At 49.8% G+C, this 16514-nt stretch overlaps 1 protein-coding gene across 8 annotated transcripts in view; it reads left to right on the top strand.

Moving 5' to 3' along the window:
• Window positions 1-16514, top strand: part of LKRSDH (lysine ketoglutarate reductase/saccharopine dehydrogenase) — a 74595-nt gene that overhangs the window by 44561 nt on the left and 13520 nt on the right. For 6 of the 8 annotated variants that reach the window (XM_089551841.1, XM_089551843.1, XM_089551837.1 and 3 more), the window contains 6 exons: window positions 5132-5226; window positions 7778-7915; window positions 8625-8954; window positions 10663-10809; window positions 13552-13630; window positions 13734-13861. In XM_089551841.1, the coding sequence (XP_089407967.1) occupies window positions 5137-5226; window positions 7778-7915; window positions 8625-8954; window positions 10663-10809; window positions 13552-13630; window positions 13734-13861 (912 nt within the window). In that variant the 5' untranslated portion in view covers window positions 5132-5136. Of the gene's footprint in view, window positions 1-4780; window positions 4937-5001; window positions 5022-5131; window positions 5227-7777; window positions 7916-8624; window positions 8955-10662; window positions 10810-13551; window positions 13631-13733; window positions 13862-16514 lie in introns of those variants that run through there. The other 2 variants (XM_089551840.1, XM_089551842.1) reach the window with 2 other exon arrangements.

Here is a 16514-nt window from a genome sequence, read left to right as displayed (position 1 = left end):
GCGCACACCCTTTTATAAAAGGGTGTGCGTCAGAGGACAGATCACTCCCTTTTTTACTCCCATATGGGCGTACTCGTGTTTAGAGTGCGCGAGTCTTAGACAAAAAACATTGCAACAGGCACATTTTATAGCTTGAGAAATTAATTTTCACTTTTGAAACATATGCTGATAAGCTACGTAACACCGCAGAGGAGTGGAATAAGTTAGTGCAAACGAAACGCCAACAACATAAAAACCCCTGCTTTTAATATAGCCGAAGGACAGTAGCAGTAAGTTGAGCGGAAACCAAGTATAAATTTCTAATCATCATCATCATCATCATCATCATAATTTATTTTCCCTTAAGGGCCCCTAGGTGGGGCATTACATAAGGGGGTAGCAAAAATAAGAAATCACGAACAATAGGAACATTTGAAATATAACAGTGAAGAAGGCAAAACAATTGTTAAAAGAGCATTGAAAAATTAAAAAGGGAACAATCACAGGTACACTGTGGTCATCACGCTATGTATACAGGAATAAAACGGGAACACTGATTAGCAGACAAGGGTTCAAAAATGTAACATGTGCAGAGGTGGTACTGAAAATTGTCGGGCATTACACTGTAAGTGCGCTAACGAAAAGGATGAGATAAAAGCAGGGTTTTGAATTTATTTGCATCGCGCTCAGTTACAACTGCCTCAGGCAGCTCATTCCACAGTTCAATGGCGGATGGCAGGAAGGATTTTTGAAAGGCATTGGTGGAACCATGCAAACGCTGTAGGCTCAGGCTGTTAAAAAGACGACGAGATGTTCTATTGGGAGGGAGTAGAAGTGTGCAGTGCAATTGAGGAAAACTGTAGTATAACTTGTGGAAAAGGAAGAGTTGGGAAATTTTACGGCGAAAAGACAGTGGCGGTATGTCAAGCGATGATTTTATGCCAGAAACACTGGTTCTGCGATCGTAACATGAAGTAATAAATCGGGCTGCACGACTTTGTACTGATTCTAATGCTTCAATTAGGTATGACTGGTGCGGGTTCCAAATGGGTGAGGCATATTCTAGTTTAGTACGAATTAATGTTTCATAAGCGAGTTTGCGGATGAATGGAGGGGACACGGCTAGGTACCTTCTCAGTCTGTTGAGCGATTTTGAACTTTCAGCTACTATGTTTAAGATGCGCTCGGACCATGAAAGTTTGCTAGTGATTGTTATTCCTAAGTACCGGTAGGACTCGACTTGTGTTAGGGGGATTGACCTTAAAGAATACTGGTAATTTAAGCTATTGCGTTTACGTGATACTGTCATGTACTTGCATTTTGAAACGTTTAATGTCATCAGCCACCGGGTGCACCAGTTGGTTATTTCGTTGAGGTCATTTTAGAGGAGGACTTGATCGTTGTTTGATGATATGCGTCGATACAGAATGCAGTCGTCTGCGAATAGGCGAATTGACGATGATATGTTGCAAGGAAGGTCGTTAATGAATACCAAAAAATGAAGAGGGCCGAGCACAGAGCCCTGAGGAACACGCGAAATGACGTTTGTGGCTGAAGAATGGTGGTTGTCTATTACGGTGCGTTGCGAACGGGTCATGAGACACGGGTCATTCGGCAGTATCAAATAAACTGTCTCAATGCTTTATTACTTTTACATGGTGTAAAGTAAGATGATTTCTTGTTTAATCATTCCGCAGTATGACTAATCTTGCTGCACAATAAAACGCTCTTTCTGTGCTGTTCTGGCCTTCAGTGTATCTTTCTTTGACATCGTGCTGTAGCATACAACGCCAGAAACGTTTAAGAGCCCCAGGTGGTCGAAATCAATCTGGCGTGCACTCCATTATACGGCACGATTTACAGCCTGCAGCGTTGATTCGGCAAATAGAGAGTTAAGGATCAGTAATTCAGTTTTCAAGATATTCTACCGTCCCTCTCCTATTTGCACGGAGGGAATTCATTTCTCATTCTTTTTAAGGCTGCTTCAACAAAGTATTTTTCTCTACTCGCAGAAATAAGCGTGACGCGACTAAAAGTGATGAGCCTGCCTGAAACACCTGCCTCGTACTGTTTCTTTTAAATTTCCAGCCATCTCTTCGCCGTTTCGCTAGCCAGTTCTACAGCGCAAAATGCGCTGAATTGTTGCAGCAGCGTGGACCAGTTATACGCCATAACGCTATGCCGGTTGCCACCCTAGCAAAAAGTGCAAGGAATGAGCTGAACGACCGACCGTGACAGGAGTATTCACTGTTTAAATCTGTAGAATAGGACAGTTTACAAATAAGCGTTTTGTAGCGAGAGCTACACTATGCCAGCTCTTGGAGTCTTCAGCGTGGCACCCCTCGAGCGCCGTGGCCTTGAGCCGGTTGGTCACGTGGTGCGGAGCAGCTGCTGCCGCCGGCGGCGCGGCGCGCCGGCGAAACCGAGCTGCAACAGCTGTGCGCATGCGCCGTGTGGAGTGGGGGGGTGGGGGAGGGGAGTGGAGAGGGGGAGATGTGTCGCAGCTGTATAAGTAGGCGGCTCAGGTTTAACCAGAGCTAAACTACAGCAATTTTTTTTGTTTCAGATAAGCACGGAAAATGAAAACCATTCTTTTCTCTACGACTAAATCCCCTAGTGCTGCTAAATACTGAAGCGCTGTGCAAAATGAACGCAGTCGAGTGGAGGTTCTGAAGGGCCAGAAATTCGCTAAGTTTTCGAAAAAAACTGCCAAGAGTGTTTCAGCAGAGCGGAGGCGTACTAGTATAGACGCGTTATGGGCCAGCCGGATGCTTACTATACGCATGCGCAATGAAAAGGTGCAAAATGCGCACCTGTCAAAGCGCATTTCTTTATTAAGGCCGCGCGGAGCGTGACGGAAATGAGTGGTATGCATGAATTAAAAAATATAACGCAAGAATGCGGGCAATACAGTGGGGGAAAAAAATTGTTACTTCCTAATGCGAAATTTGAGCGCAGCTCATCAGCTGTTTAAGCTTTTCGATAGACTGAGGCAAGGAATTCGAGCAAGACGTGTGTATACAGTCACAGACAACTTGTTATTTTTCACACATATTCCTTCTTCAAGAAACGCTCCACTAACAGTTCCTGATTGTCATAAAGGAAGCTTAGTGGTCGGAGAAATAGATGGATATATGCTGGACTTGCTGCACCAATGCCTGGTTCTCAAATGGGAGTTCTGTGCACGTTAAGAACCCCAGATGGTCGAATTTTCCTGAGGTCTCCACAACGGCGTCCCTACCAAACCAATAACAACCAACAAACCAACCAAGCCAATAAAACAGCGGAATACAGATTACTGGGAATAAACAGGTTCTTCAATGACAAATTTTAACAACAGCTCGTCGGCAAGGTTCTATTGGTTATGTGCCTTGGAAATAAATGAGTAAAAAATGCGTTAGTTCGACAAAATTGGACGCCTGCTTATGAAGGTGCATGATCTCTACGGGGTGAAATGTACGATGGTTCTCATAGAAATTGTGGTGATAGATTTTGTGAAACAATTATAGGCGAGGCACTTCCATTCGTGCCCTGCCGTGGTGGCTCAGTGGTTACGGCGCTCGGCTGCTGACCCGAAAGACGCGGGTTCGATCCCGGCCGCGGCGGTCGAATTTGGATGGAGGGGAAATTCTAGAGGCCCGTGTACTGTGCGGTGTCAGTGCACGTTAAAGAACCCCAGGTGGTCGAAATTTCCGGAGCCCTTCACTACGGCGTCCCTCATAGCCTGAGTCGCTTCGGGACGTTAAACCCCATATAAACTAAAACAAAACTTCCATTCGTAAAGGAGCGGAAGGTTCAAATGAACTTTCATTGATGACACACTGCATGAACGAGAATAGTTATTAAGTATTGAAGTTATTGAGTATTTGCAGCAGGCACCCGTTTGGTACGGCACGCATCTACAGTGACACGTCGACGCTATATTTTTTTTACTTTATGGGGTTTAATGTCTAAAAGTGACTCAGGCTATGAAGGACGCCATTGTGGGGGGCTTCGGAAATGTCGACCACCTAAGGTTCTTCAACTTGCACTGCAATCGCACAGTACACGAGCCTCTAGCATTTCGCTTCCATCGAAGTGCGGCCTCCGCGGCCGGTATCGAACCCGCGTCTTTCGGGTCAGCAGCCGAGCACCATAACCATTAAGCCACCGCGGCGGCTGCGTCTACGTTATATCGTAAAACTCTGTATTAAAGCAAGTCGCAGCTATTAAGAGGAGTTCAAGCTTACATGGCGAGTTGTCTCGCAGCAAATACTTCATTCTGAGCTCCACGTGTGTGCTCGGCTCCTGCCTTCGAGAGTCGCGGTATCGAACACGGCCGCCGCTCGTGCGATATTACGGCCGCCTAATCTTATCTGCGTGCGTAACACTCCGACTCTCGCCACGGCGTCCCACCCTCCGTGTCCTCCCCTCGGAGCTTTGATTTGGTCACCGTCTCTTGTTAGTTCGGTGCAGTGTGCCCTTAAACCGGGGGCGTTAACAGGGCCGTGGAGCGCTTTTGCCGGAGATAAATTCAGCGTTTCGGCGGCCATCTTGCCACACGAGGTCGTCTGCCACGAAGCAGACGACTCTGTCAATATTTGCAGATGATCCCACGAATCTATACATAGTTAAACGCAGTTTCGCCTTCAAATTCAAGCCCAGATAGAGCGGCAGCTAATTTCGCAGCGATGTTCGATTCTGCGACGAGACAGCCATTATCAGCCCGCGATAAGTGAATCTCAGGGGTGATCGAGTGCTGCACGATGAAGCATGACGTCACGAGTGGCTCCATTCGTGCGAAGGGAATTCGCATGAGCCACTTCATCGCGTCGGTCTTTCTGTCTTCGGCCTGACGTCGGCGTCGGTAGGAGGGGGGTCGAGGTGATGCTGGTTTTCTGTCGGCCGTTTTTGTAACTAGCCACAACGAAGCCACGTATTTTTGGTTGCTGCGGGCGGTCACTTCGCTCCTATTTCGGTGCGTGTAGTAAGTGTGTGTGCGTGTTGTGCTTTGACGCGAAGGACGGATTGTGTCTTTTGTGGGATTCAGTGACGAGACATCGGTAAATTTTGCTTCGAGTGGTGTTGTTTTGCGCGAATGTCTTTAAATTGCGCGTGTATTTATGAGTGCGCTTTGAGCGAACGTCTAATCCCTGCTGGTTGCTCCTCGCAGATAAAATGCTGCATATGCTAAAGGGTCACCGACAGGCCTGCCTGAAGGCCATCCTATCGCGCTGCTCGTCGGAGCTGCGACCTGTACGACACAAGGTGAGTCAGACCATTCGTTCGACACGGAGCGCTTCGCCAACGTCTTTTTCTGCGGCGAATTGAATAGGCGAGAGTTCTCACTGGTTACCTCTACTATTTGCGAAATCCTGTTAGGTCACCGTATTTCACAGGATTTTCTATGCAGGCTTCTAATGAGAGCATCGTCGTATTAATAACTCAACATCGAACCAGACATGGTTACGCGATTAAAAAAATTTCTTTCGACCCCTCCTATTTTGGGATTTATGCTCGTACCAAAGCGTCAAACAACAAATGCCATCGCATGCTGCTTGAGGAGTGTGGGTGTTACTTTAATCCCTCGCTCTGCGTTATCCTGCAAATTTACAGCGGTTCTTTCGCGTATAGGACAGCAATGCTTAATATTAAAGTGATTTCAACAGTAAGAAGAGGCTTTTCGCTTTCTTTTTTTTCTTGCCTGACTCTTTATTTTTATCCAGATCGCCGACTTCGCGTAGGGGTGAAGACATCCTTACTAGACACTGCGAAAAATACGCAGTGAATGTCCTCTGGGGTGCGGTGAGAAGAAAGTCATTGAGCTCTGCTGGAGTGGTTTTTTAATAGGAACATGAGTGTTTTCTTTTTTTTTTTTGTATTCAGCATAAAGCATTTACTGCAGGTTAATTAAGGCTTTCAATACTTACTATTTCCTTGGTTATTTACTGTTGAACTCCGCCTTTTAAATCTATTTCTGGGCTGACAATCGTCCGCTGTCGCCCACAACCTGCGCTTCTCGCAGAAATTAACTTCAAGCACGCAAGGAGCAGATTCCTTAACGATAACAGAGAAAGAAAGTCTGATTCAACTGTTTTTCTGCATTTGGCTGCAGGAAACCACTGCCATTGTGACTGTCAGTGTGGTCGCTACTCTGTGAACTGATTTCCTCTGCAGTGTTATAAAAATAAGCAGACTCGGCAGCGACCCACTACAAGTCTGCTTCGCTGTCCATCTGCTCACCCACAACGCTATAGTTCCTACAAACGCTATGAAAGTGGCTAAAGGGCGCATAGCAACGTTTGCGCCGTCTCAGTGATTTCATAGCCCTGAACGTTGTCAGCAAACGAGGTGACTTCCAGTCCGTGAGCAGCGTAAGCCACAACTACTTGCACGTTATCACGACGTCTGGCCGAAGAAGCACTCGAACGCCTTGCCAAGAGTGGTGGTTCGACGACCCTGTCTGTCTTGGCAGGCGTGCAGTACGTATTCGCATATTGAGATCGTAACGCAAAAAGAGTGCGTACGGGTGCGTACGTAAGTGAACTGAACACGTAGCCAACGGGAAAACTGCTTTCAGTGCCACCTAACGGGACGCCAAGGAAACTGAAACGCGGCACTGGACCGTATGCCTTGCATTGGCATGTCGTCGATATTGCGATTTTGAGGCGAAAGCCTTTAATGACTCATACTGTCGTCCGTTAACAAAGCGCGTCACACGCGTTTAACTCGGGAACAAAAAAAATAGAAGAAAACCAACGGTTGCTTCAGATAGAGGAGGAAAAAATTAACCTAGAAGTCAAGTTTGATGACTGCAGGATAATTAGTCAATTAATTATAGGCAAAAATGTCAAAATAACGCGGACGTCGATATAGCCACGGGAACGGTGTGACGTCGCATACATCGGAAGTCGTCACGGCATAGTGTCCTCGGCTTTCGCCTCTCAACAATTTAGTTACCAAAGTGTACTCGCATTTTTTTTTTTTTTAACGACAAAGTTAACGGTTAAGGCGTCTCTTCTTCCCAAGCATCTGTTGTCGCGTTGGTGCCTCTAAAAGCCTGCGTGTTTCGAAACTTTGTAGTCTCCGGGATGGTGCAGTGTCACGCTAGTGACCAAGCGTGCGCGAGACGTCCGGTGTTTCCGGTGCTGCCTTCGATTTGTTTAATTGCATTGCCTTTGCTTTTCACCTTGATGCTTTCAGGCGATGTCGCAGCACGAATACACCACTATCGCTCAGTGCTATCGCGCCTGATTCCTGCACTGAAGCTGGCGCTGGCTGCTACGGTTGCAACAAAAAGTAGCTGTATGGTGCTCATGTTGGTTTCCCTGACAAGTGCTCAGGACGGGTGATCATGATTTTCCGAAGGTGTGATGGCGCATCTGAGTCGGCGATCCGGAGCCAGTTTTCTGGCTCCGGATCTTGAGTTCTGATTTAACCGCGACGGACGTCTTGCTCCTACTCGGATTCGAAGAGCGGCTTCGGATGGCCAATTGAGGTACGCCATTGGGTTAGCAACGCGTATATGGGCACAAACGGAGCTGAAGCCTGAAGTTGCAACCGTAGCAGTGGAGCGCGCATCTCGGATAGTGAAGTCTGAATCGCTGTGAGTTCGACGTGGTTCGATCGGCGACACACTGCGACGGTCGTTTAGCGCAAGCATGGGGATTAGGGTGACGCTACAGAGGCCAACAGCTGCTTCGGACGAGCGCCCTGACGCCCTTATGCCCTTATGAGACTGCCGTTCTTTTGTGTCGCGCTTGTGGGAACGCAGTGAACTGTCTGTGCATGACGTAGTTATCGCACATCTCGATCGCAGACCATCGCCATCCGGCGCGAAGATGCGTCTCTCTGGGAGCGCCGGGCTCCGTTGGCGCCGCAACACGTTCGCGCGCTGACCAAGAATGGCGTCAAGGTCTACGTGCAGCCTTCCAACCGGAGGGCCTACCCGATGCAGGCAAGTCCATGGGTTTCGCATTCGACACGATAAGTGACCACGACACTTGGGGGACGACCCTAGCCGCATCTGGCGGCCGTCAGTGTGGACGCTATGATAAGGCATATGTTGCTACTCCAACATTTCAAGCTCGCGAGAGTACTTGACTTTCATAGCTGTCGCAGAGAAGCGGTTTAGTTCTTCAGTCACGAACTGAAATCTGGCCTTAGATGCTTAGCCGAAACGACAGCTATTTAGCGGGCAAAAAAATGAAAACAATGGCATTCCAATGGGATGACATGGCACAGGTGAAGGGGATCAGGGTTAAGGGGGCGACGGAGAATCATGTGGAGGGTGGTGTTACGCAACCGCAGGAGTAGGGTCGCAGGATGAGGTCCTTCCTGAGTTCAATGCCGGACAAATGTGGCTTTGTAAGCCTAAATTCAAAAGTTGATTGAAACCGTCATTCAGAATGGGCTTCTCAAAGTGGCTTTTAAAAACCGACACATACAAGTACTTTTGCTGGAAGACTTTTCAGTTTTTATATTATGTAGCTATTGTCTCCACGTGCCTGACACTGCATAAACGACGTATGCCATTAATTGTTACTAGCTCAGCTGAGAAACCGCCCATTTACATGGAAACGCGGGGACACCTCATTCCTTAAAGTTAGGAGGAGAAGTCTCGTTTCCTGCGGCTTCCCTCATCCCGGACGCGCGTCCCCGCGCAGGCGTACGTCAACGCCGGGGCCGAGGCCCGCGAGGACATCAGCGACGTGCCCGTCATCATCGGCGTCAAGCAGGTGCCCATCGACCAGCTGCACCCGAACAAGACGTACGCCTTCTTCTCGCACACCATCAAGGCGCAGGAGGCCAACATGCCCATGCTGGACGTCATCCTGGAGCGCAACATCCGCCTCATCGACTACGAACGCATGTGCGACGAGAGCGGCTCGCGCGTCGTCGCCTTCGGCAAGTACGCCGGCAAGGCCGGCATGATCAACATTCTGCACGGGCTCGGACTGCGGCTGCTCGCCCTGGGACACCACACGCCATTCATGGTGAGCGGCACACCCCTACGACACCACTTCACTGATTTATTATCTTCATCTCTGTGAATGCTGTTTTGAGGCTGTATTAATGTTGCAGCATGGTTGCATTGTATGTGCTGCACTTTGTTACCTTTTTTTTTTCGTTTGTATGATGTGTTATCCCCCCCCCCCCCCCCCCCCCCCACAAACACTGTAATGCCCCTTGTGGCGCTGTGGGTATTACAATAAACAATAAACACTGTGCAACAAGGGAGTAATTACTCAATAGCATCCACTAAAGCGCAGCCATACGGTTACTCCACCTTCAGGGGATTCCCCTATACATGGAGCCCCCGCGGTGGCTCAGCGGTTATGGTGCTCGGCTGCTGACCCAAAAGACGCGGGTTCGATCCCGGCCGCGGCGGCTAGAATTTCTTTGGAGGAGAAATTCTAGAGGCCCGTGTACTGTGCGATGTCAGTGCACGTTAAAGAACCCCAGGTGGTCGAAATTTCCAGAGCCCTCCACTACGGCGTCTCTCATAGCCTTAGTCGCTTTGGGACGTTAAACCCCATAAACCAAACCAAACCCTATACATGGGACTAGAGCCAGTGTATGCGCGTACTTCAAAGGGCCGCAGTGTACAAAGAGGTCGTGCAAGATCGGGGAAAAGAAATGCCGCACACGTCACGGAACGCATCCACGCAAGCGTTCTGAGTTTTCTTTGCGCCGATTTTTTAGTGTTCTATTCGCAGGGACAGCTCTGTAGGGAGGCAGGTTTTGTGGAGCTTATGACGCCGTGGGGTGAGCTTGACGAAAAACTTGCTACGGTCAAAGCGCCACGTTGGCTCATCACGTAGTACAGGCAAGGACAATTTTGCGCATAAATAAAATTATCGCTGCGCTGCCTCACTACCCAATTAGCTGGAATTCGTTCCATCAGAGCTGAACATCCATATTCCTTCGTGCTTCCAAGCTTTTTAGAAAACTGGTTTGCTTAATAATGCAGAACTTTTTTTTTCGCCAACCCACATCCCGGAAATTTTTGTCCAAGACTGTATCTCGAGGCCTTTGATCGTCCGCGTATCCGCCAGGATAATCCACCACTGTTGGCTGGTGCTGGAGTCAGTTACGAGTTGCCGAACAGCAAAATGCCAGCTAGCCAAAGTTGAAGCTTTACTGGGCGAACAGCAATCCACTTAGTGCCAGGCTACATTCCTTGGCACTATAATTCCAGATCACATCGGCTGCCAAATGCCGCTCGTTAGCCCGACCATTCCGGCCGCCAAACCGACCGCCTTGCACAATCTACTGTCGCAAGCGCTCCTTTGTAATGGCTTCGATTGAACTCGCCTTCCTTTTTTTTTCTCCTTTCGTAACAACTACGCCGACAAAATCTAGCTCTTGGCCCCTTCGACCGACGCCAACGCCAAGGGAGCACGAACTTAGCCTTTATTTATGTTGTTTAGCTGTGCTCGTGGACACGCTTATATTAACTGAAGCCTCTAAAGCGTCTTTAAAAGCCCCTTGCAGTGATGTCGGCGGTTTGATGCAGGCTCTGCTGGTCGCGAATACGGTCGCGACAATAATGAAATTGTACGCGTAGCACAGAAACCCTGACGGAAACTGCATAACATTTCGGCTCCCACTGCGCACGAGCCACAGGACAAAGGGCGGTGCTAATGCATCCGCACCTAGAGGGAGTGGTATAATGATATCTCAAAATGTCGTTAATCGCAGCACATCGGCCCGGCGCACAACTACCGCAACAGCGGCATGGCCAAGCAGGCGGTGCGTGACGCCGGCTACGAGATCGCGCTCGGCATGATGCCCCGCTCCATCGGGCCGCTCACCTTCGTCTTCACCGGGTCCGGAAACGTCTCGCAGGTATACGCCCTTCCTCTCTTTTTGCTTCCGTTACTCAGCGATGAAGTGAAGGAAACTTTTTTTTTTTTCTTTCTCGGGTGGGAGAGGTGCGGGTCCATGAATCCTTCTTAAGGGATCTGGAGAGGCTCAGAGGTTGGCCTGATTAAGTCTCATCTGTACGACAAAGCGTTAAAGACAAGGAAATGACAATGAAACAGGACGATAATGATAGTGCAAAAGAAAGATGTGGTTGAGGGAAATGGAGAAGGAACTAGGAAATGCAGGGAGGGAGTTGAGTTTGCGGGCCGCCGGGCAGCGGGCCATCTCCATATCCCCCCCGAGCGCCGCCGACTTGGTCCTTATCTTAAGATGTTTTAGGCGGCGTAGCTCTTAAGCAGACAGAGGAAACGCTGGGGTCAAAGGGGTGCCGCCCCAAAAGGTAAAAGCAGCAATGGCAGCGAGGGGTGCCGGAAGGGGACCCGTTCCGCGGACAGTGCGTACGAGTCGCGTACCCCGGCTATTGTCGGGGTTAAGTTCAATGGCTTTTCGACGGCGGCGTCGAACAGTGCGAAAGAAAGTTTCAGGGACACTTGAGGGGGAAGCTTGTGTGGGAGGCAGCTGAGTGCAATTACGAATGGTCGTGAGGCCGGATGGCGGGTAACGAGTTGTGATTACTCTGCCTCTGGCCAGGGGGCTCAGATGCACCCTATAGTGTTTGGAGCCACAGCTGATGGAAGTGGTCATTCGGGTAACGAGTTGTGATTACTCTGCCTCTGGCCAGAGGGCTCAGATGCCACCCTGTAGTGTTTGGAACCACAGCTGATGGAAGTGGTGCTTGCGTGCTTTTGTGGTATTGTCAAAGTGTTTCACTGTGTGTGGAAAAGCGCAAAAGCGCTATCGGCTTCGTCAAAGGCATGCGGCCCTCGCGAGCAAACAAGCTCGTGGGTCTGTTGAGTTGCACAGAAAACGCTCTGATTGGCTGTAAGAAGCCCATCTCTCATTGGTTACTAAGTTTGTCCCCAGAATGCTGGGGAAACTTATTTAAGGAGGCGTTTTGGCGCCAAAGGGGGAGGCTTGGGCAGGGACTCTTGGTGGAGAGTCGGAATCGCGAGACGGACAGGGTCTAGCTTTGCGCTGGCCACGTTCCGAAGGACGAGGAGCCGCTACGTGTAGCGCGAGTTCAGTCGGCCAGGCAGGACAGGGTTTCGTAGGGGCGAGCTCTGGCCTGGCGCTCCCGATCGTCCTGAATGCCAGCGACCACCCTGGTCGATGTGTATATGTGTAAATAGTTGTAAATAAACCCAGCTTGTACATTTCCGCAAAGAAGTTCGTCTACGTCTCATCTCCCTCCTGCAACGTGTCGCGCCCAAACGGACCCCCATCTCCACCACCACAAAAGAGGAAGACCTGAACCCGAGCCTAACTGAGGGTAGCCAAAAGAGGCTCAACACGACGGCAAGACCAACGAGTTAGTGGTACAACCAAACAGTGCAGACCATAGCAGACGGAGTGAAGGAACAAAGGACGTGGCTTTCCTTGCATCCCTCTTGTCTTCCGTACCGCGTGGTTTACGTCTTCTGAGCTGTTTGGAAAAAGCCACAAAGGGGTTCCAGTTAACTACCCTACATTGCAAAACAAATTAAAAAAACTAGTAAAAGCGGAATGAAAAACGGACCATAGAGAAGGGCAGGTAGTTTGCTAAGGGCTGCCTGCTCCGCAAAAAGAATGAGCGGAACATACACGATGGAGAAAGGAAAGACTCGTAACTATAACGCTAAATTACAGGAAATTCTGCGAGTCTCGCACAGCGTTGCGAGTACCCTGAAGTTCAGAGTTTTGTGAAACTTTCTGGCGATTCCACGAGGCACTTACACGCGCTCAGCGTCGGTGCTTTTGGCATGCGCCGGAACGGGCGTCGAAAAGGGGCATGCACCTCCATGTTCCTGGTGCTGGCTCGCTCCCCCTCTCGTGTCGAGAGAATGAATTTCAAGCCGTGAAAGAAAGGGGTTGGGGGACGCTGAAAGGACCAATTAAACTTTAATAAAATGGAGAGCTGAGCTAGTTGGTACATACTAGCCAATTAAACCGATTGGACCAATTAAACCGCGAAGAAAAGTTCGGGGAACCCGAAAGAGGCTCAATCCATGCAGAAAAGAGTCACCGAGACTCCCGCGGTCCTCCGATTGTTGCAAACCGGACCCGGCTTCCGACACATACGCGAGCTCCCGTGCGCTGGCGCTGATATCTATAGCACGGACAGATATCGGCGTCTCTCCGAGGTTCGCTGGCGTCTCCCGCAGTGCGCGTGCGCAGACCGGTTCTGGCGTACGACAAGAGCGCCGACGCTGGGCGCGTACGCCCAGGAAGGGTCCTTGGAGTTGGCACTTTACTGCCATCAAACCCTCGCCAGGAGGTCCTATTTGTCTGTGCGTAAACGAGAAACAATGCGCCTTGATGCGGGCTGCCGACTTCGCCCAGAACAACAATCTAAAGATTTGCTTGGTTTGGAATCTTCTTTACAATATTCCCCCCGACGGTTGCACCCGCACACGGCCTTGCCGGTAGTCTGAAATGCTATAAGGCTACACTCAACATATAGCTGTCAGAGTAGAACAGCGCTGTTGCTCCTTTGAGGACGTCTTATGTGCTAGTCTTAAAACCATGAATTGACAAAGTTGGATAAAGCCATATAGCCTCCTCACCATGGCCTGCTGTGGTAGCCTTCGTTTTCGAAATCTGTACGCTCAACAATTTTTCTTTCAGGGCGCGCAAGATATTTTCGAGTCTCTTCCCTGCGAATGGGTGGATCCGAAAGACCTCCGTGAAGTTTGCGAGCAGGGAGGTAAGCGAACAATGATAGATTCGAAAGGTCTTCAGCGCACTTCTAACGCTCCTGCCCCTTCTTTGGCATTAAAACCTGTAATCTTCACGTTTTTCTTTTTCAGCCATCAGCAAGGTCTACGGCGCCGTAGTCAGCAGGGATGACCACTACCGGAGAATCGAGGACGACCACTTCGATCCCGAAGAGTGTGACCAGTATCCCGAGCGCTACTACTCCACATTTTCCAAGGATGTAAGTTGCATGCAGTTGAACCTTTCTACACAAAAAAGGCGCTTTTATTTAATGCGAACGCATTTCTTGGCTGCGTTGACGATTTCATGTCCGCAAAACGTGTCGGCAGCGATTTCTCCGTTCGTGTGAGTTTCATTTCATTTTCATTTCAGTTAAGCGAAAAAGAATGATTGTGTGTGATAGAGAATGATGTGAGGATGGTGCACGTCAGAATTTGGTCAATGGGGAGTAATTAGTTAATTAGAGCCAAATATATCACTTAGACGTCAAAGTAGTATCGGACGTCTATATAGAGCGAGGACGTGAAAACAGTACTAGAGGTGAAAATTACGGGGAAAGACGAACCACGTAACAGAGGATGATAAAATGTCGTTGTACACCAAATTTGATTGGTCTGGATTAATTAATTGCCAAAAGGTTATTTAGACGTCAAAATAGCCCCGGACGTGCATATAGTGCGAGGACGTGAAAATAGCGGGGGGGGGGGGGAGCCTGGCCGCTGAACATTTCAACAAGCAGGCTTGCCTCCGTGTGAGGGAAGAAAAATTCTTTATATTCCACTAACCAACGTTTTGATATGCATTCTAAGGACTTCGCCCAGGCAAACACAGGTCCATTAGCCGAAACTTTCGTCAGCAGAGTCCGGCTTTCCTTATACGACTTGTTCGAGTGTGTGCTGTCAACGCCCATCTTTCCTGCTCTTATCCGCTGCGATTACTCGGACTGTTTCAAAAATGGACAGGAAAGCACTGCACCGAACACAGGTTATGTATTGTACTTGAGGCGATGCAGTGGTTGCTTAGAAGCGCTGCTACTGGGGCTACCTGGTATTTCATCATGCGGTTTTGGAATGCGCTAACTGCCACAGGAACGGATTACAGACTGGCACAGGAACGAATTAGCGCTTCGCCGTGTGTGCGTGTGTCCGTTCCTGTGTCGGTTAGCGCTTTCCAAAACCGCATGGTTGCTTACGTGTCCGCACGTCTTTTGTGACAAAACGACAACTTTTATTTTAATAAATAGCTCATAAACAAGCAGCGAATAACGAAGTCGGGGTACCGCTACAATGAGGTAGTTTTTTAAACCTCCACGCAAGAGTAGCCTGCGTTACAGCACTTGATCTTCGTGGGCTAAAATCTACACAGTTACATTCAAATCGCTTCACACTGTACGCTGGATCGAAGCGTTTACCTATGTTCTATAGACATCGTAACCTGTGTTGCTGAACACTAAAGTAAAAGCAGCACGTACCGAAGAACCAACCGAAGACCAGACTTGTTGGGGTTTTACTTCCTCACTGCTTTTGCAAGCGAGCAAACATTTATTCGCACACACTGATATTTTGCTGCGCATGTGCGCGCTTTTAAGGATTACCGCAGCTGCTCTGCTACAGCAACATGCGGACACGTGCCGATGCAGAGCCTCGCTGTCTCATATGAATGTTCGCGTGTCAAACACTTCATTCATGAAGTTCTGAATGAGCTGCTGGAAGCCGACGAACGTGAGGCCGAACGCCAGCGACACGGGAAGCGCCGGCAGCGCTGACTGCGTGACGGCCAGAAGGAACAGCGTCACGCAGATGCCCACCAGCACTCCGACGAAGCAGGCGCACACGATGGTCCAGTCGCCCATCGTCGACACCTTGCCCACGAGGACGCTGTAGAAGACAAAGTCTCCGAGCCCCATCTTTATGCCCGGACTCTCCTGTGAGTCCTGCATGATGTCCGAGCTCGAGTCGTCGTCGTCATCGTCTGCTGGCTTCTCGGGAGCCGGTTTCTTCACATGAGCTGGCGCATCTTGACCAGGAGGCGATCCAATAGCCTGCGGAGGCGATCCAGCAGTCCATGGAGGTGGCGAGAGTTGTTCCACTGGGGGCTCCCACTCATTCTCGGGAAGTTCGGCTCCTGATGGCCGTCGACGCATCTCTTCCGGCTCTTCAGGAATACCGGATAACCGCCGGTTGGAAGGGCGCCGCTGAGACCCTCTGCGACGAGGGGAGGGCTCCGGCAGTTTGCGCTGCCTCTTGGCCATCCCTGGAAATGTCCCCGCCACGATGGTTGCGAAGACTAGTCCCGGCTGCAGAGCTTCCTTTCTCTCCTTGGCCGTCTCCACGAGGATCCTGAGAGGACCGATGACGGCGAGCACTGCGACCAGGTCCCAGATGGGGATGAGACAGAGCACGACCCACAGGGTCCAGGCGGGCAGCAGCTTGATCAAGATGAGTGCCATGAAGGAAGATTCGATGACCAGATAGAACTGCTGGACTAAGAGCGGTCCTTTAGACAGGATCACGACCAGACCGAGAACCATGAAGTTATAGATGAAGAAGCCCACGGAGAAGACGTCGGCGGGAACGTTGTATTTGTTGAATATGATGTCGATGTAGGTGATGGGCGACATGACTAGTATCAGGGCACAGGCGAAGGTGATCCAAGCGGCGATGATGTTGTAGAAACGGAAGTAGTACAGCGATACCATGAATATCGTCATGACGATGATCGTCCCGAGCAGCAAGAAGGCGTTGGCGGCGGCGTTTGTGGCTCGGGTGACCGACGCTTGTTCATCGGTGTCCGGGAGTGGGGTGTAAGGTAGCGTAACGCCCTGGTTTTCCACAAACAGCGGGTTCAAGTTTACCGTGACGATGACGACCGTC

Source organism: Amblyomma mixtum, chromosome 7 (genome assembly GCF_055824585.1).
Source record: "Amblyomma mixtum isolate Tamu chromosome 7, ASM5582458v1, whole genome shotgun sequence".
Lineage (NCBI taxonomy): Eukaryota > Metazoa > Arthropoda > Arachnida > Ixodida > Ixodidae > Amblyomma > Amblyomma mixtum.
This window is presented reverse-complemented; position numbering and strand designations above follow the sequence as displayed.